Source organism: Chenopodium quinoa, unplaced genomic scaffold (genome assembly GCF_001683475.1).
Source record: "Chenopodium quinoa cultivar QQ74 unplaced genomic scaffold, ASM168347v1, whole genome shotgun sequence".
In the NCBI taxonomy this organism is placed as follows: Eukaryota; Viridiplantae; Streptophyta; class Magnoliopsida; order Caryophyllales; family Amaranthaceae; genus Chenopodium; species Chenopodium quinoa.
The window spans coordinates 1,477,077-1,496,351 of NW_018743292.1; the positions used below are offsets into that span (position 1 = coordinate 1,477,077).

General features: G+C 36.5%; 3 protein-coding genes and 1 long non-coding RNA gene across 7 annotated transcripts; 3 read left to right on the forward strand and 1 right to left on the reverse strand.

Moving 5' to 3' along the window:
* The first annotated feature begins 373 nt into the window (after positions 1-373).
* Positions 374-4,066, forward strand: LOC110736232 (myosin-11-like). Its single transcript, XM_021916404.1, has 5 exons — positions 374-1,527; positions 2,055-2,369; positions 2,731-2,913; positions 3,198-3,416; positions 3,600-4,066. The coding sequence occupies exons 1-5, from the start codon at positions 1,105-1,107 to the stop codon at positions 4,002-4,004; spliced, it is 1,545 nt and encodes a 514-aa protein (XP_021772096.1). The 5' UTR covers positions 374-1,104; the 3' UTR covers positions 4,005-4,066.
* A 321-nt stretch (positions 4,067-4,387) lies between these two features.
* Positions 4,388-7,190, reverse strand: LOC110736233. 3 transcript variants are annotated; one of them, XM_021916407.1, is made up of 6 exons: positions 6,977-7,190; positions 6,834-6,870; positions 5,499-5,554; positions 5,266-5,409; positions 5,078-5,151; positions 4,388-4,995 (listed from the first exon to the last, which is right to left on the reverse strand). In XM_021916407.1, exons 3-6 carry the CDS (start codon positions 5,544-5,546, stop codon positions 4,860-4,862), a joined length of 402 nt encoding a protein of 133 aa, XP_021772099.1. In that variant the 5' UTR covers positions 5,547-5,554; positions 6,834-6,870; positions 6,977-7,190; the 3' UTR covers positions 4,388-4,859. The 3 variants fall into 3 exon arrangements, with proteins under 3 accessions (XP_021772099.1, XP_021772098.1, XP_021772097.1); XM_021916406.1 differs by having other exon boundaries at positions 5,499-5,637; positions 6,977-7,189; XM_021916405.1 differs by having other exon boundaries at positions 5,499-5,559; positions 6,977-7,188.
* A 3,791-nt stretch (positions 7,191-10,981) lies between these two features.
* On the forward strand, positions 10,982-17,170 carry LOC110736235 (protein OBERON 4-like). The gene is made up of 2 exons (XM_021916408.1): positions 10,982-14,725; positions 16,214-17,170. The coding sequence occupies exons 1-2, from the start codon at positions 11,515-11,517 to the stop codon at positions 16,792-16,794; spliced, it is 3,792 nt and encodes a 1,263-aa protein (XP_021772100.1). The 5' UTR covers positions 10,982-11,514; the 3' UTR covers positions 16,795-17,170.
* A 550-nt stretch (positions 17,171-17,720) lies between these two features.
* On the forward strand, positions 17,721-19,275 carry LOC110736237. 2 transcript variants are annotated; one of them, XR_002514221.1, is made up of 4 exons: positions 17,721-17,851; positions 18,030-18,138; positions 18,243-18,390; positions 19,014-19,275. It is a non-coding gene; the product is annotated as an uncharacterized LOC110736237 (long non-coding RNA). The 2 variants fall into 2 exon arrangements; XR_002514220.1 differs by lacking the exon at positions 19,014-19,275 and having other exon boundaries at positions 18,243-18,594.

Below are 19,275 nucleotides of genomic sequence, written 5' to 3' on the forward strand. Positions count from 1 at the left end.
TCGTGGAATCGAGGCTGCACGCCTCTCACTCATTTTTTTGCGTTATTTTTTGAAATTTTGAGGGAAAATTGTGTAGTTGTGGACTAAAAAACAAATTGAATGTGTAGTAATTATATTGATCATTAGTACTAAAATAAGTACTAACTTGATATATTAATCTCTAATGGGTGATTATTACGAGAATTTGTTTTCCCTAATCAAGGGTTTGATAATATTAGCCAGCTAGGCTAGTCATATGTTTGATTTTTAATACTAAGAATTGCATAAATAATAGAGAGATTTGAATGTATATAAGAATTACAAGTAATGCATGAATTTTTTATTTTTTTTTTGACAAAAATGTATCAATTAATCTATAGAATATTCAATCATAAACTTTAAGTATATACTCGTAAAAAGAAAGTTTGAAAAAATCATGTTAAATCCCTAACTATTCAAGACATATCATATCTATTGTGATTTTGTAATAGTCTACTTGTCCATTATTATTCATGCAAGTGGTTCAAAATCACACTATCATTATTTGCATATTGCCAATATTATCTTTACCTAGGGTCAATAATAACTTAATAAGTACACCATTACACAAGATCAAGATCAAGTTTATAAATCATCATAATAATAAAAAAGATATCAATTTAAATCAATGTAAGAAATGTAAGATGTTACGGACCTTATAGCATTCAAATACATTTTAAACTATTTAAACTTTATCTACATAAATTAACTCAACACAAGATTAGAATTCAAAGTTCATGCCAATAAATTTACAATTACAATACCCGTAAATAGCTCGACTCATAGTCATATATGGTTAGTATGATTTTAGATTTGAACTAGCTCGACTCTCTGCTGTTACTCTAATACTGCATGCACTGCAGCTTGTACATTCGCTAACCCTTCCCTTTCATATGTTCGTTATGGCCCATCATTCGTATAGTGGACCCCACTTTCCCGTACCGTTATATCCCCTCTTTTCAAATTTTTCTCTCTCCTCAATTTTCACCCACACTACAAAAACTATAGGCCTATAGGGGCACAAAACACAACGTAACAAAAGCCTCAAAATAAAATCAAACAAAACAAAAACAGAGGAAACGAGACATGACCACGGTGAGGCGACCAAAATGGCACCCACAACCACCGCAAACACCGAGAATCCTCCACCTTCCACGGCGGACTACTCGCCGGAAAATACCCACAAAGAACGTTCCTGTTAAATCGAGTTCCGACGTTAACCCGTTGTTTCTCAGACGATCACAAAAGGGTAAATTAGAGAGTCTGTTCGACCAAGAAAGGTCATTTTCTTATACCATTCCTCCGGTTGTATTACTGAACTCTAGTGAGAGGGGTAAATACGATAATGTACCCGAGAGCGAGGAGGAGAAATGGAGGTTTCAAGCTGATATGTTGAGGGCAGAGTGTAATTTCTTGAGGGTGGAGAGAGAAATTGCTGTTAAGAAGTTAGAGAAAGAAAGGGTAGTTTTGGAAAAGAGTTTGAAGTCTGCTGTTCATACCCTTCTCTCTGTTAGTTCCTTAATCTCCCTTACCCTTCTCTCTGTTAGTTCCTTAATCTCCTTTTTTTTTTTTTTTTTTAATTGAAATTTATTATTATTTTTTTTAATTTGCTATTTAGTTCAGTATTAAGGATAATTACCTTATTATTAGCTTACACAGAGCAGAAATTTAAAATACATCAGCATTTTGCTTTAATACCAATATGACAAAAAATATACTCCGTACATATATTTGGGGTATCTATTTATTTGAATTTATGTTTCAGGGTTAAAATGAAAGTAAAACATTGTAAGATGAAATTAATTTCATTTGTCTTATATTATTTGTAGTATGTTTAGTTGTCTTATAATGCACTGTACTTTTAATCCCTTAGTATGTAAAAGGACGTTTTTTTTTTTTAGAAAATTGATTGTCTTTTCCTGCAATGCTACTGTTTCTGTCATTCTGTTTGTTTTAGCTTAATTCATAGTTTCATTAATTTGGGTAAATTTGTAATATTAATTTTTAATATTGGATTAATGATTGATCAATGATAGGGAAAGAAGAAAATCCGGGAGGGCAAAAGCACGAATCCAACATTAGAGGAGGAGATTGAGAAGTTAGCAAAGAAGCTTGTAGAGTTGCAAAGGAGTTCAAAGTTGACAACCCCTGAAATTCATAATTGCAGCAGTAACTTTGATAAGCAAGCGTCTTTGCTTCAGAAACAACTCGAAAAATACAGTGAAATACAAGATGAATGTTGTGTGAAAGAGATATCAGAAGTTACTTCTGTTAGCCTTCCAATCAATTCTACAAAAGATGCAAAGATCAAAGGGCATGGTTCCTGTCGTCGATCCACCAGGTTTACTGATGTAAGAGCTATTCTTTGCTTGAATTCATCGCGAATTTTTATAGATTTTGTGCTAAGTTATTAGCTACCTTGTACAAGAGGACTCTAGAAGTTGGTACATAGTTGAATTGTGTTGAATTTTAGTTACATTGTACAAGTTTTTCGCGCATATAGGAAGACTTGTGAATTTTGTTTAAGTAGAGTTAGAACATGAATGTCGATATGTATGTTAGAACATAATTCCCTCGCAATAATAATATGGACCTTAGTTTGATCTACATTGTTATCTAGAATGAAGTGTATAAATTTTCAGTACTATTGTTATTTAAATTTGAATTTTATGAGCATTGAAGATGATTGTGAAATGAATATATGATTTGTAGGTGGAGACTTTGAGAAGAAAAATGGAGGGGTTATCAAAGGGAAAGTTACTTAAGAGAATGGAAGAAGAGTATGGATACATGTTGTCAGCAACAACTAACTATTCTGTCCCCAGTTCTGCTTCTACTTCAAAACGACATGACCTAGCCGATTCATCCTCCTTTCCATTTCAACAATCCTCACAGGTATGTTCATCTCTTTGGTGATTTTGCCAGCACTTAAATTTGTGCATAAGCTTCTAAATTCCCTCATATGATATTGTTAACCTGCTATAGTAGTGATCTTTGCTCAGTGGATCAGAGTTTTGAGGCCGTGTTTGGTTCAAAGTAAAACATTCTGAATGAAACTATATTTTCTTTAGAGAAAGATTACAACATAAATCAACTAGGCCTGGTTTTTTAATTGAAAGTTTTAGTGTACTTGTTTGATTGGATAGCTTACCAGTTTTGTGCTAAAACATAATCTCCAGGAGGCAAAATCAGGGGAGCTAAAAATATGCTCAGGCCGTTGTAAAGCTATAGTAAGGAGGATTATGGAACAGGTAAAGGCTGAGACAGAACAATGGTCTCAGATGCAAGAAATGCTAGGGAAAGTAAGGGAAGAGATGGAAGAAGTGCAGGCTTCTCGCGATTTCTGGGAAGAACAAGCACTTGAATCTGAGCAAAAAATCCACAAACTAGATTCTGAGGTAAGGCTTTTAACCAATGATCATCTTCTCCAAAGTCCTTCAGTTTTGACAAGGATAACTTAAAAAGACAGGCTGTTCTAATATTGCCTGTTATGTAGGCTGAAAAGAGCATAGTTTAGATGTATGCTGTTGCATTCTTTGGATATAGATTCATGTTGATGAATTTGTATTGCTTATGATTAGGTGGAAGAATGGAAACAGAAGACAGTTTCTCTTGAGAAGAAGGAAAATCAGCTGCAAAAACAGGTACAAGAACTGCAGCAGGAGCTTGAAAAATTCAAGGTTGAAAAAAGATGTGAGTATGATGTGAAAGCGAGTAAAGATTCAGCACCAGTATCACTAGGAGCTCAGCTTGCAAGAGAAAAGCGAATGCTAATGTGTCGTATTAAAGGAAGCAATCAAACAAACGAAAATGCTGAGAACAAAGAGGTTGATTACAGTGATGCAAAGAAAACAGTGCAGAAAACTAGCAGCAGACTAGGATCGTTGAATCGGTATCCATTCAAGGAGATTAGTAATTTGTCATCACCTCTTGTGAGGCAGAACAGTAGAAGATATGTATACCCGTTGCATAGTCCTAACTCCTAAAAATTCTTAGTAGACCCTTGAGAATGTTACTAATGAGGCTTAGAAATAAAGTCCTTTTTTTCTCATGATAAAAAGAGTTGAATTCGGTCATTTGAGTTTGATAATTTTGTCTGGACTGTCAAGTGTCAACAATGGCTTAGGAATAGGCTTTATGGCAATTCAAGTATGAAATGCCAAAATTATTGCATTACGTGATCAAGAATAAAAATATGCAAATTCATCACTAATAAGTCCGTATAAAACTATACTATTTTATTGAGGATTGAGAACATAATATGTTAAAAGTATTTACTATTTATAAACATGAGATGATCCCAATAATCACCTTGATAACCTTCATCTAAGGGTGTTGAAGGACGGACAACCTTTAGGATGGAGAAATATTTGCCTCTTTTTTTTCAAATTGGGCTCTATCTAGGCCCAATTCGAAATCCTTTATTTTAACCAATTTAGACATCAGATTTTGGACTTGTGCAGTTCAATCTTTTGCTCACAATGAATCTCGCAATTCTACGTTAAGTTCTACACGAGTCTTCAAAGTAAAGTACTACCTTCGTTCCAAGAAAAAAGAAAAAATATTGTGTATTGAAGAGGTAACAGACTAACAGTGTTATGAGAACGTGGACAGCCATACTTCTTTATCTGTGATCTTAGGTGGAGCAACTAACTAGATCAAATTTCACAATAAGTGGTCTTTCATTTAACGATGCATATATATAGAACTAAGAGAGTGCACAAAATTTGGCAGATCTACCTGCACTTGTGAACAGCTTTGGTTGTCCTCAGGCAAATCCATGACTCACAGCAGAAAGGGCAATGGATCAAGGTCTAATTAGCAGCTTAAATGCTAAATCTTCATTGACCGATATGAACAGTTTGAAGTAGGCATTTGACATTATTAAGGCGATCATTCATTTCCTCATTAGTTGCATCGATCACCCTCAGCTCCTTTATCTCTTCCTGCCATTTCTCAATCTGCTCCTTGTGGATCCTATAACAATCAATATAATAGGGGAACAAAGTAAGCTTCCCATCTGTATGTAATCAGGTAATATTCCCATTCTATAGCTTACATGAGAACTCGCTCTTCATAATCCTGGCTTAGCTTGTTGAACAGTGACTTTCCAGATTCCAGCATCTCAGAAACCTGAAAGCATTGTCAAATTATTTACTTCTGATTTTCTGAACACTTGAACTGTGAACTTGGGCATTAGAACTCTATAAATGCAAGGGATGCAAAACATAAGTCTAGCATGATTACCAGTTGATTATATGCCTCGACTTTCTCATGAAGGCGAGCAATGCCAAGCCTCATTTCTTCTGACCCAGAGAAGTTCATCTCACTTTCTTCTTCCCCATTTTCTTCATTTGTTTCACCTCTGTCCTCACTTCTTTCATGCTCCATCTAGCGAAAGTTGTTGAGAAATTAGCTGAATGTAAAGGAAACCTAACAGCTAATAAGATTGTATTACTTATTACTCTTCTACCGCATACATCATTTATCTTGCGCTTTCTTGCTATTTGGGTGTCTTGCTCCTCCATGTTGATTACTATTCTGCATCCACATGTACAGAATTAATTATAAGGGTTCCCAATTTTCAGGGACATATCAGGCAAGTCTTCGAGCAGGACACTGTAAGAGCAAGAACAAAAGAAAGCATTGTACATCATGTTAGGGTTGAAACTAAGTAACTAATACATGAACATTTAGTATCATGCTAGATTGCTAGTTCAACTCATTGAAAGAGGAAGACATCAGACAGCATAAAGCATGGAGGCCACAAAATAAGACCATTTATTCCCTGATTAAGATTTCAGAACAGAATTCTATGAAGGAAACAGTTGCTGTCCATGTAAAATCCGAAGATAAAAGGTAATCAATAATCATGTTTGGTTGATCAACCTCTTGAACACTCTTATCAAGCCATTTTCATACATGCGCACAAGAGCAGTAACGGAAAAGGCACAGCACACTGACACCAGGTTATGATCATAAATGCAGAATAGTTCTAATATCAAATAACAGCCAGCCAGACAAGTATATTGTAAAGGCACTTAATAGTTAATACTCACACAAAAGATTAATTTCCCTAAAAATTGTCCATAACATTACTGGCACAATTTTTGCTGTTTTGCATTCAATAATTTGAAATTTGCGCACAGACAACAATCAAATTCATATCTACACAATACTATTTCAGAGTTCAAATTTCAGATGGTCACGAAACACGAGCAGAACGGTCTTCTTGAACCTGATCTCCCAGGTTCATTTTAGACAATAAACGCGTACATATAAGAAACAGGTTTTCTTGAATAAACACTGAATTCAAAAGGTATTCAAACAATACCAGCAATTAGGTCACATAAGCAAGCTAAATTCCTTCACTAAATTCCTTCCATTAACTATCATGAGACCTGATTTTTTAAATTAATCAAAATAGATGACATAAATTTCGCACCAAATATTTTGAAAATTGAGCTCAACTAGTAACTTTTTGGCAAACTTTTGATAATTGATGAAAATTTACCAAATTAAATCAAGCAATTCATGATAACTGCAATCGATTCCATACTTTGTTAATGAGCAACAATCGGAAACAAGCTGAAGTCAAAATCATGAACCTAAATCAGTTGAGCATCGATTTGAAGACGTATCCAAAATCACAATTTAGCAATTGGACTACTAGAGAAAACACAATAATCAAATATTCTATCAAATTAGGTTTTCCTTTACTTGATAATCTAGCATGATCAAATAAATAATTCAAAACAATAACCTAAAATCCAGAAATTCAAGAGTTTAGATTGCTTGAGTAAGTATAAATTTACCTTCAATTGCGCTAAATTGAGCTTTAGAATTCAACAGCTGCAGAAAAATGTATCAGAAAATCGAGATTAGCGAAGTCGTGTAGTTAGAAATGGCGAATGTTGTGAGCGATAACAGATAAATTGTAGAGAGAGATTGAAAGAACCTGTAGTCTGCTGAACTTGGGACTTGGTAGCGCCAAATTTAAATCAGAGAAAGTTGCAGCGGTGGTTTCGGGAACTTAAGGTTTATACCTTTATATGGGTTAGACGCCGACCGGCCCGTGCCTAATAGGGGTTATACTACATCAACCCAAAGCCGAAGGTCCGAATACACTCACAACCGCACTCATATGGTTCGTTAACTTTGTTTTACTGTGGGTTAAAGCCATGATACGTGGAACTCAAAATAAGTACAATATGATGTATTTGTATGTTCATTAATATGATTTTTTTTTAGGTAAGATGAAGGGTCTTATCAGATCAGAATCTCTCATTGGTCAACCCGATGCGAGTTAACAAAATAGACAATTTGGGAGAGCAATGGGGGAAGGTAAGGGAATCCCATCCCCCATATTGTCACTAGTCAACGGGTATGTTCAATAATATGATGGGTTGCACTAGACTTAAGCCAATTTGACAAGGCATTACACTTCCTTGCTAGGCCATATGTTATGCTTGTAGCATGATTTTACTAAAATTGGCACAACATCGTGGTTAAGGTGACACAATGAGAATAAGTATAATTTAAAATAGTTAAAATCGCATGACATAGAAATAAGGAATCTAATAGATCCATAGTTGTACAAAACATATCAAGCCACATTAGACATGGATTGTCTTTCTTTCTTCTCTCTCTCTCTCTCTCTCTCTCTCTCTCTCTTTTTTTTTTTTTTTTTGCCTATAGTAAAATACGACACAAGATACCCACCACTATTAACGTACAACCATTTCATGGACTATATACACATTCAGACCGACTGTACACATAGGATACTCCATAATTAATATGTAGTATAATATGGACTACAACCATCTAATCTGTTGTAGTGACCATGCTTGCTTTTGTTTCCGACATTATTGAAGAATTATGGTAAACCAAGTTTAGTTATATGTCTTCAAAATATCAAGCTTCTCTCATTAGGCACTTTGTGCTCCCTCGATGAACTCTTCGTGGTTGGGTGATCTTATTCGTTGTTTTTGCTACTTGAGATAACCTCACGCTTACTTAGGATTAAGTGATAATGAGAATCTATGTGTGATCTGCATAGTGATACATGATGACAGTGGCGGAGCCAGGATTTTCAACTTGGGGGGACAAAATGCTTAACTTACGAAAAGCTTAACAAAAAAAAAAACAAAAATTGTCGAAGATCGGGTTGTTTAGTTGCCTTTGATTTGGTACATTACTATTACTTGAACCACCCATTTCCATACTATTTTCTTGACTTTGAGGGGAGCTAAATGAAGGTGAGTTATTGGACTCATTTTCATTGGACTCATTTTCATTGAGTTTCGTTCTTTTAAACAAGAATTGTCGAAGATCGGGTTGTTTAGTTGCCTTTGATTTGTTTGAATTTGGTGAATCGTTTGACATTTCCTAATTAAATCGAAAATTATATATCAATTTCCACAAGACCACAATCCACATCATTACATAATAACAAAACCTAAGAGGCTAAGATTTTAAATTTCTAATTCAACTACACATTTCAATAATTTACAATAATTAATAAATTTAAATTCACATTTCACAAAAACAACCAAAAACTCTAACAGGGGAAACAATCAAACAAATATAAATCAATAATCATTTATCAATTCAAATTATTCAATAATCAATACCCACGATTCCATAAGCAGCTCTCCATTTCTACCCCTTATTTCAATCTCATCATATTATTATAGCTAAGAAATCAAATATACTTTCTTCATTTTAATACTCAGAAAAATTAATCAAACAAGTAAAATCAGCAACATTTTAAACCAAAACTAAGACAATCAACTTATATAATATAAACACAGTAATTGAATGCTCATCATCAATGACTAAAACCCACAAAAAATAACCATCATTGAAACTCTTAATCAAACCAAACACATTAATAATCACCCATATTGTTCATATTAAGAAGAAAAAAAAAAAAAACCAATCTTTAAACCCAACATTAATCAGATCAATCAATACAGAAACCAACAGAGAATTCTAAAACAAACCCAGAAACCAAATTAGCAAAGACAAGAAGGGTTACCTTCAAATTATTGAAATTCCTGATTAAGACTGAATTGGATTATAAAAAAGCCGGCAATATGAAGCTAAATAGAATAAAAAGGAGATTAACCCAGAAATCAAAATTAAATTTCAGCTGGAGTGACAAGGCCACAAATGACAAATTCACAATAAAAATATAAACAATTAAACATTTAAACAAGTAATAAAAATATGAAATTCAGAATTTCAGATTTACTGTAAATTTAAACAATTAAACATTTAAACAACAAAACAAGTAATCAATTATTCAATTAATCATACATTCATTGATTCATACCTCCATTGAAATGCATATGACGAACAGACGAAGTGTCGATCGAAGTCACGCTGTCACGCTGTCACGAAGACACGAAGTCACGATTCACGAAGGACGAAGGCTCAAGGGCTGAAGGGCGGCTGTTGAACCTCGTCACTGCTGCGAACTGCCGGCGAACGGTGGACGAACAGACGGCTAGGCGAACAGACGAAGTCACGAACACACGAAGTCACGAAGGAGGAAGGACGAAGGCTCAAGGGCGGCTGTTGAACCTCGTCACTGCTGCGAAGTGCGAACTGCCGGCGAACGGACGAAGACTGCCGGCGAAGTGGCGAACGGACGAAGGCGAGGGCGATTGGGCGAATCGAAGAGAGAGAAATTGAAAATTGAAAAACTTAGGGTTTGGCTTTCAGGCTTTGGCTGGCTGGAAAATGTCGCAACGCAACTTGTAATTGCATTTTTTTTTTTTTTTTTTTTTTTTAAATTTTTTTTTTTTTAATTTTTTTTTTTGAAAATGGGGGGACAAGTGTCCCCACTCGTCCCCTTCTAGCTCCGCCCCTGCATGATGATGTTGTTCATCCATAAAGTTGTTTTCAGCTTTATTTTTCAGTGCATTTGAATAGGATACCACTCCGCTTAGAACCCCTTGGCTTGCTTGTTTTGATGGGGTCTTAGTGATGACACTAGCCTTTTCACTTTGTGGCTTTTGGTCAATTACGGATGCTTAAATTTAGTAAAGAATTGTGTCACCATTCAAAATTCAACATAAATACATATTTAACACAACATTTTCATGCTTAACAAGTATAGCGATCTATATAGCATATTTTAGCCTGAACATGTTATTTAACTGTTTTAATCCGATAACATATATAACTATTATCTCAACGAAATTGTTTAACATTGACCTCGACCCAAGAGCAACTTAATCAAATCCAAAGCTAAACAACCTACATTTTCATCCAATTTAAATTAGTATAATAATCTAGAATAAGTGAATAGCTTATATCCGTAATGACTTGACCTAACCCGACTATCCCCAATCAAACTCAACCAACCCACTTCACAAGTTAACTCCAATAAACACAAGGTCCTTGCTCCTTAGGCCCCCAAAAAAACTCATACTCTCCTCCTTCTTACTCCCTCTATCCCTTTATTTTTACCCCAATTGACTTTGTGCGGTCTCCAAAATACATGTTAAAACGTTTATATCTCTATTTTCATACGCGTAAAAATTATTAAAATTGATATTTCTCATTATAAAATCAAGAAAATTTACGGTCAAAATTTTCAAAATTTAACCTATATTTTGTCAATGGGGCAAAAAAATAAGAATCTTTTAACATTCGTCATTAGTCAACGACTCTGCATTTCTCCAAGCAAAAGTAACCCCTCACCCACTATGCACATTTATCAGTTTAATTCCTCCATACTCCACGTGTCAACATCACATGCGTATTTCGCACGTACCACTCTCTGACAATTTTTCTATCTTACGCCTACTCACGTGCACCACACACCAGTTTTCAAACCCTCACCACTTGGCGTTGACTGTTGTTACTCTCTTTTCTTCTTCGCTAATCTCACCTCCTGTCACCTTATTTGCGTCACCTCTTTCTTCTTATTGGCTTAATTTATGGTCCCCCACTAAGCTGTGACTCTTTTACAGAGATTGATTAAACCAAACCTTCTCTTCTTCATCCCATTTTTTCCCCATTTTCTCTCTAATGGATTGCAGTCGCCCAGATTTTCAGTCGGTAAATTCTTCCGCTTAATTTATTTTTTAAATTATTAAGCTCTATTTTCTGTGAAATACCTGTTAATTTTTCAGAAATTATGGTTTTATAGATCTAGAAAAGAGGGGAATACAAATCGAGGGTTTATAACTTTATCTATCAAATTTATGCTGTTGATTATATTTTGTGGTGGTTGTTCACTGTTGTACTCCTTTAATCGTCAATATGTTTAATTCCGTGTTATCGGGTATTTTAGAAAGTTATTGTTTGTAAACTATAAATCGACACGAGTCTAAAAAGATCCCACACGGGTATGTAATTTGTTGCATGTTGGTGAGAATTCGTGGTCAAAGCCTGAGCTCTTTAACTGATATAATTGTGTTCGAGTACATTATTTGGAAACGGAGGGAGTATGTTAAATTAGAAATAAAGGGTTAGATAATGAAGAGGTTAAGATCGTATGGTGATGATTTGGGGTCGGTTGGGGAGAAGGAGGTTGACCGAACGACACCGGGATGGTCATCGCATCATCGGAGATATTACTCTAAAGGGCCAGAAAATGGCTGGAGTAGACCGTCTCTGGTGATTGATGATGATAGAGAGCGAGAGGGTTCGGTGTCGAGGGGGGTTAGTTTGAGGAAGAGGGTGGATCATGATTTAGATGGGTTTGATGAGAGGGAGGGTTCTAGAGGGTTTAGGAAGAGAGGGGAGCATGAGTTTTCTGGGGCTTTTGAAGAGAGGGAGGGATTTAGAGGGGTGAGGAAGAGATTGGAGCATGAGAATGATGGATTTGATAGGAGAAAAGGGTTTGATAGGTATAGGGATCGAGATGGGATGGTGGGTTCATCAATGGTGTCGCCACGAGGTAGTGGGTATGTGCCTGAGAGGGATAAGGAGAGGGATAGGGAGAGAGAGAGGGATAGGGAAAGGGAGAGGATTCATCGGTCCGAGAGCTTTTGCGTTTCAAGGAGGGATTATCCGAAAGGGTTTAGGTCGGAGAGGCATTGGTCAAGGAGGGAGGATGGGGGTTCGTCTTCCTGGAGGAGGTTTGATAGTAGGAGCAAGAAGGATGTTGAGGAAGATGTTAAGAGTTCACCAGTTGAAAAGGGTGGGAGCAGTAGTAGCAAAGGTGGGGGGGCGGATAGTGGTGGTGTTAGCAGTAGCAAAGAGAATATGAGGTCTCCTCGAGGAATTAAAGACAAGTCACCCACGTGGTCCAAAGATTCAACAAAAGATTCAAAGAAGTCAGTCGGTGAGCCCTTGAAGAACACCAAGAAGAATGAGAGTATGGTAGCAGATAGTGGTGGATTTGCTAGTGCCATTGGAAGTGGAACTGAAATGGAGGAAGGAGAGCTTCAACCAGAATTGAATCAGATTCAAGCACCGGAAGATCACGTTGTTTCTGAGCCAAATGTGGAAAATGTCAATCAACATGCTGAGAATCCTCAAGTAGACAGGGATGTTGGGAATAAGTTACATGAGCTTGAAATTAGTGAAATGGTCAAGTCCAGAGTTGCTGACTCAGTTGGCACTGACAGAAATTTGGCTCTAGAAGATGAACAAGCATTGGGTGAAGGTGCTGCTGACAGGAAACAGATGACTGGTGAAAAAGTAGCAAACAATGAGACCATGAAAGGAACAGAAATGTGCTCAACTATCCAAAATGATTATGTGAATAAGGTTTCCGTTTCTGAAGAAACTAAACCTTCGGTGTGTACAGGTATTGTTGAAAATGCTCTTGCTAATGATGAAAGATTGAGAGAGAATCAATTTGGGTTGTCTGCCCCTGGAAACATCAGCCTTGATAGTCAGGTGAAAGTGGAAGAGCATAATCCTAGAAGTGTGGAAAAGCCATCACCAGTGAATAAGAATTCGAAAAATAATTTTGACCTCGAATTTGGTTTGGGTGAGTCAAATAAAGCGATTGTAGAAGTTCCTAAAGAGCCCAAACCATCTGTCCCTGTCCTGAAAGACAAAGGGAAAGGTGTGGCTGTAAGCTCTTCTTGTGAGGATAGTCTTAGAGAAAATAGTTTGCTGGTCGAAAGGAATTTCATTGCTTGCCAAGATGATGCCATGGAAGGCCCCAGTGTGAGAGGCTTTGAGCTCTTTTCTAGCTCTGCTGGAGTCAAAGTGATGTGTGCCAACAGTAGTGGATCTAAATCTGAAGCTGATAAGCTAAAGTTGGAACCTCTAGATCTCTCACTTGGCCTGCCTAATGTTTCAGTTCCTGCTGCTTCCCACAGTGCTGCTGCACCCCCAAGCTCCCCTCTGCGTGCAAGGAGTGTTCAGTCATTTGGCACCACTCTCAGAACTGGTTCAGATTGTTTCACGACATCAATTTCATTCTCTGGGTCACAGTTCATTCATAATCCGAGTTGTTCACTGACTCATAACTCAGTTGATCATGACTTTGAGCAATCTGTCAAAAGTCGTCCTTTATTTCAAGGTGTTAATTGGCAGGCATTGAGTGCTAATGATTCTCTGCCTAAGGAAATACTTGCAAATTCAAAATCAGTTTCAAATGGTCATGTTAACGGGTCTCTACATTTTACGCAGTCATCCCAAGGCATTTTAAATGGTCGAGCTATACAACAACAAGCAGTGCCTGTTGGAGTGGATCGTTCTGGTAGTCTTCAGAAACAACCCTCTGGAAAGATTCGATATCAAGACGATTTTAGGTCTCCTGCTCAGAGTGCTGGATCTCATGATAATAGATCAGAATTTGGGAAAAGTGAGAGGCGGGTGACTGGGGAAGAAAGTGTAAGCAGGCTCTTCAGGAGCAGCAGTCAAAGAGAGATGGAACAGGGACTTGCTGGAGAAAGAGATCTTGTGGAGCGGCTAATTTATTTAATTGCTTCAGAACACATCCAAATCATGGCTCGGAGGCTTAATGAAATGCCGGAGCGTGCAGTTGCTTTCTTGAAGGACAGTGTATGTGAAGTTATTTTGAAAGAAGACAATCATAGAAAGCTACGTGGCCTTCAGGATGTGCTGCGGAAAAGGTCTGATCTTAATTTGGAGACTCTGTTAAAGTCTCATCGTGTTCAGTTGCAGAGTTTGGTGGCTCTCAAGACTGGTCTTACAGATTATATCCAGCGAGCTGACAGTATTTCTTCTAGTGATCTGGCAGAGATATTTCTGAGTCTGAAGTGTAGAAATGTTAATTGCCGAAGTGCATTGCCTGTGGATGAGTGTGATTGTAAATTTTGCTCCAAGAAAGATGGTTATTGCAGCTCTTGTATGTGTCTTGTTTGTTCCAAGTTTGATACTGCCTCCAACACATGTGGTTGGGTTGGGTGTGATGTTTGCAACCATTGGTGCCATACTGATTGTGGTTTGCTGAAATCTTATATTAGAAATGGTCGAAGTACGGCTGGGGCTCAGGGGGTATCTGAAATGCAATTTTACTGTCTTGCCTGTGATCATCCATCTGAAATGTTTGGCTTCGTGAAGGATGTTTTCAAAACATGTGCTACCGAATGGAAAGCTGAGACATTTCTCAGGGAACTTGAGTATGTGAGGAGGATATTCAGTGCCAGCAATGATTACAGAGGAAAAGTATTGCATGATGCTGCTAAGCAGCTGATTGGTAGGTTGCAAAGTGGGGCCAAAACTGTGGAGATCTGTAATCAAATAATGGCATTCCTAAATGGTAAGCTCATACACAAAAAATTGCTCTCAGCAGAACATTGTTTTAGGATTAATTATTTGCTGCTTGGATTCCTTATAAAGTTTGTTTCTCTACTCATCATAAACTCTGAGGATGCATTTATCTGCTTATACATTATATATATGTGCTCTCGTGCTAATAATAGAAACAAGAAACTTAAGGTGATTTACTTCTATCTAGTTACTTTAGGCTAAGTTCACAAGGACTTGAATGGATGAAAAGTAGGATATCCTGTAATTGTTGTTGTAAACATCATGGCTCAGTCATGAAATTTCATCTGTTGTAATTAACTTAACTCGGTCCACAAGGTCTCTTTGATGTGGATTGAGTTTCCTGTTGAGACGCTAGTTTTCTTGTCTGTTGACCTTATTCCAGTTTTTTTTTTTTTAAAAAAACTCCGTTTGAACAATGTTTCAGCAGGAATTGGTACTTCTGAAGACAATGTGTTCCAAACTTCCATATAGACCAAGTATTTGCCTTGTTTTAGATCTGCAGATAGAAGAAACTGAGAATTTTGAGCAGAGCTATTTCCTTTACTCTTGTTTTATCACTTTATAGTTATTGTCGACTGACTTAGCTGAGGTTTGCAGATTGGCAATTCACATCTGCACTTGCTTGTTGTGGTAAAAGTACTTTGGCACATAATTTTTCTAGATAATATCTAAATCCAGTTTGATATACTTTTCTTAGTTGCTTGTTAAAGTGCGACATCTACCTGCACATACAGTCATTAGAACTTCTGGGCTATAAGGAGGGTGTTTTTAGCCAGCTCAATAATTATCTTGGAGCATATTTTTGGTGGTTCACTGAATATTTAACTACTCATTGCTTGCAAATTAATCATCATGTCTACTTGTTGCTTGAATTTTGATGCTAATAATTCCATTTTTTTTTGGGTGGGGGTGGGTGGGGGGCAGCAGAAAAGGTTTTTGAAAACTTTCCATCGCCCTCTTAAAATTAATACTATATGCTTTTTAATCATAGGTGAGGGTGAATAATTTTTTTTTTTTTTTTGTCTGTAGTAGTTACTGCTACTGTTTCTGTTAAGAAATAATCTGTTATCATTTTAACTTTAAAATGCAGAATGTGATGAATCAGATGAAACACATTTCTGTCTCACTACTATCATTTCTGTCTCACTACTATCATTTCTGTCTCACTACTATCATTTCTGTCTCAGTAGTCAGTAATTTAACCATGAGATGAAAATACTTTTGTTGGCATTGTGTCATACCACTTCACAGTTCACAGAACCACCTGTTCTTTTATTAGGCATAGTATTTTTTTCTGCACCTTCATTTTATGTAATAAGGGAATAATACAAAACACTTGATTGCTGTCATATATTTGGGCTATTGCCTAAGCAGTGCAATATATTCCATTTGCTTGTCTGTCTTTTTTGGTTGTCACTTTTGCAATGTTCATCTTTTGCCCTGATGGCCTGACACTTGAGTGTGTCCGGTATTGCAGAGGGTGATGCCAAGCTTGCCAATGCAGTTGGATCTTCTGGAAGAGATCAAGTCCAACCTCAACCCCTTGAGAATAAAAGAGTAAACGTCCAAGATGGGGCTACTGTACGCAGTCATGAACCTATTTGGTCAAAATCCACATCTGCTAAGGAATTCTCCCAAATGGAAAATATTGGAAATACCCTTCCAAGTATCGAGGGGAGATCAGTTGGTGGTGGTTCGTGGAGTACTGAGATGCTGATGGGCATGAGCTCCAAGACTGGAGATGAGCTAGATATTGTCAAGCTTAAGCTGGCAGAAGCTCAATTATTCCAAAAACGCGCTGATGCTGCTCGTGCAGAGGCTGAAGGCCTTCAACGCATAGCGATCGCCAAGAATGAAAAGGCGGAAGAAGAGTATACGAGCAGGATTGCAAAATTGCGCCTGTCAGAGGTAGAGGAGAGGCGCAGGCTGAAGCATGAAGAACTGCAAATGCTGGAAAGAAGTCATCGTGAATACTTCCACATGAAAACTAGGATGGAAACTGACATCAAGGATTTATTGATTAAAATGGAAGCAACAAGGCGGAATCTCAGTACTTAGTATACTTTCTAAAGATGATGTTATGTAGGTTACCAAGGCAGCTCTCGTAGTTTATGTCGATGTTGCCTCACACCTGTATTCTTAAAGCCACGAGCACTGATATTGGCAGATAGTGGTAGTATAGAGGTGTATGTACTTTTCAATTGGCTTACTGATCTCAGTTAATTATAAATTTAAGGTGAGATCTTTAAGAGCCCTGTTCTGTAGAAACTGGTTGCTTTGGCTTCTTTTCACTTGTAGTAATTAACTGAAGCATGTACAGAAATTGCTGCTAGCTTCACCCTACTGTCACAAACTGTTGGCAACTATTGATCTCTACTGAAGGAGTTCTCTCTTTCCCATTTATTGCATCTCTCACAAATATTTGGCATATAAACGGCTTTTGTATACTTCCTACTCCGTATAACATAAGCTACACTATTGTTATTTGAAGTACATGATACAAATTGATTGATTTTACTAACAAAATAAGTATATTTCGATTTAGGTTATGATGATTTAAAAATTCCTTGTGTTTGTACAATGGTAAAGGTAATTAAGATGAAGATTTATACAAGCAGTATTCTTTATTTCCAAAATTTTTAGTTTTGCTATGTATAATTAGATATTTTCCGAATTAGACAAATATTACACCAATCTTAATACAAGTAAAAAACAATGCTCTAAAGCTAAAATAACAGGTTAAAAGTCGGGTTTGTGTATCTTCTCATGTCAATTTTAGGTTGTTCACCATACATAAAAAATCATGTAAAAAGTAATACACAAGTAATTGCGTAATATGACAAATTAATCTACTCCATGTCTGATTTTGGGTTGTTTCTTGTTCGTGTCAATGTCTGATTTAAATTTCTCTCATCAACTTTGGGTCGGGTTCATGTCATTTTTGGAATTGCCGGGGCGTTGCATTATCATTAATTCATTATAGCCCAAAATTGACCTTTATCATGAAAAGAGAGAAGCCCAGTATCGCGCTCTTGTTCATCGCACGGTAGTACTAGAACCCCCTTTCTCCCTCTCTCTCTCTAGAAAGTTGCCCTACCTTATTTCTCTCTCTTCGGTATGTTTCTCTCTCCTGTAAATTCATCAGTTTCCCTTTCAATTCGATTTTTTAGATGATTGAAATTGAAATCGTAATCTGCGTTTAATTTCGAGCTAAATCGCCTCTCAATTTCTTCACAATTTTTTTCAGATCGATCTTAAATTTAATTTCTCTAATTTTCGATGCATTTTTCCAGCTTTGAAGGTCAACAATGGCGGGTAAATACATCGTCGGCTCACTCGTTGGATCCTTTTTCATTGCTTATGCTTGCGATTACATAATGTCTGACAAGAAGATTTTCGGAGGTAAAATTTCTTCAAAAATTCACAATTTTTTCCAGTTTTTATTGAATTAATTCTATTTTTCGATCTAGAGAAAATTGCATAAAATTCGAATTTTGAATGTTTAGGAACTATTCCATCAACTGTATCAAACAAAGAATGGTTCCAGGAAACTGATAAAAGAATGCAGGCATGGCCTCGTACTGCTGGACCTCCGGTGGTGATGAACCCTATCAGTCGTCAGAACTTCATTATCAAGACTACTGAATCTTGAAGGTTCTTTGTTTCATGATTTATTTTACGTTTTTTTTGTCGATTGTTATTATCTTTAATTGGAACAACAAAAGGATGAAAAATTGTATTGATGTTTTGATTAGTAGAGTGGAACTCGTTCTAATGGATTTGAAATAATATGTTATGAAACCAAACATGTTCTTACTTAAGAGATTCTATTGCCTTGGTTTTCTACCGGTTTTCAAAGTGGTTTTGTTGTTATTATGATGATTGTTTATCTGTGTGAAATTTTGGTTGTTATGCTGGAAATTTGAGTTTGTTGTTTGATTGGATGTTTGATTGTTGTGAATGGAAAGTAGGTTGAATTGAATTTGTGGTGTTTTGTGAAATGGTGTATTCTTGTAGGTGGTGATGATTTGTATGTGTCGGCTGTTGATGTTTATGTGAATTTTGTTGGTTGGTTTGAAGCTTTGTTGTTTGATTGGAGTTAAATGGAATCGTAGGTGAATTCTGTATACAGTGTCATGTCGAATGGTGGTTTTCTTGTAATTAATATGTTGCTAGTATTTTGGAAGCTGGAATGAATGAATGCTAGGATGAGTTATATTTGAAGTTGGATGTGATTCTGTGTTTGGGTTTTGAATTATTTGCTATCACTTGTGTAGAAACATGTAAAGGTGTGGTGAGTTTTTGGACAGTCTTATCAGTCATCAGAGCTTCATTCAAGTCGATGGACTTTAGAAGGTTCTACTTTCTTTTATGTTATTCTCTTTTTTTGATTGCTATCATAGTTGAACAAAAAGGTACCGAGTAGGAATTTGTATTGATGTTTTGGTGGGTTGGGTAGCATGGATTTCTTTCTACTGGATATGAATTAACGATGTAATGAAACTTTTTATTTTATTATTATTATTATTATTATTATTA

Coding starts and splice junctions, on each gene's coding strand:
- LOC110736235 (XM_021916408.1), top strand. CDS start 11,515: ATGAAGAGGTTAAGATCGTATGGTGATGATTTGGGGTCGGTTGGGGAG. Junction 14,726..16,213: donor AATAATGGCATTCCTAAATG/GTAAGCTCATAC, acceptor CCGGTATTGCAG/AGGGTGATGCCAAGCTTGCC.
- LOC110736232 (XM_021916404.1), top strand. CDS start 1,105: ATGACCACGGTGAGGCGACCAAAATGGCACCCACAACCACCGCAAACA. Junction 2,914..3,197: donor CATTTCAACAATCCTCACAG/GTATGTTCATCT, acceptor CATAATCTCCAG/GAGGCAAAATCAGGGGAGCT. Junction 3,417..3,599: donor TCCACAAACTAGATTCTGAG/GTAAGGCTTTTA, acceptor GCTTATGATTAG/GTGGAAGAATGGAAACAGAA.
- LOC110736233 (XM_021916407.1), bottom strand. CDS start 5,546: ATGGAGGAGCAAGACACCCAAATAGCAAGAAAGCGCAAGATAAATGAT. Junction 5,410..5,498: donor GAAAGCGCAAGATAAATGAT/GTATGCGGTAGA, acceptor AACTTTCGCTAG/ATGGAGCATGAAAGAAGTGA. Junction 5,152..5,265: donor TCGAGGCATATAATCAACTG/GTAATCATGCTA, acceptor CAATGCTTTCAG/GTTTCTGAGATGCTGGAATC.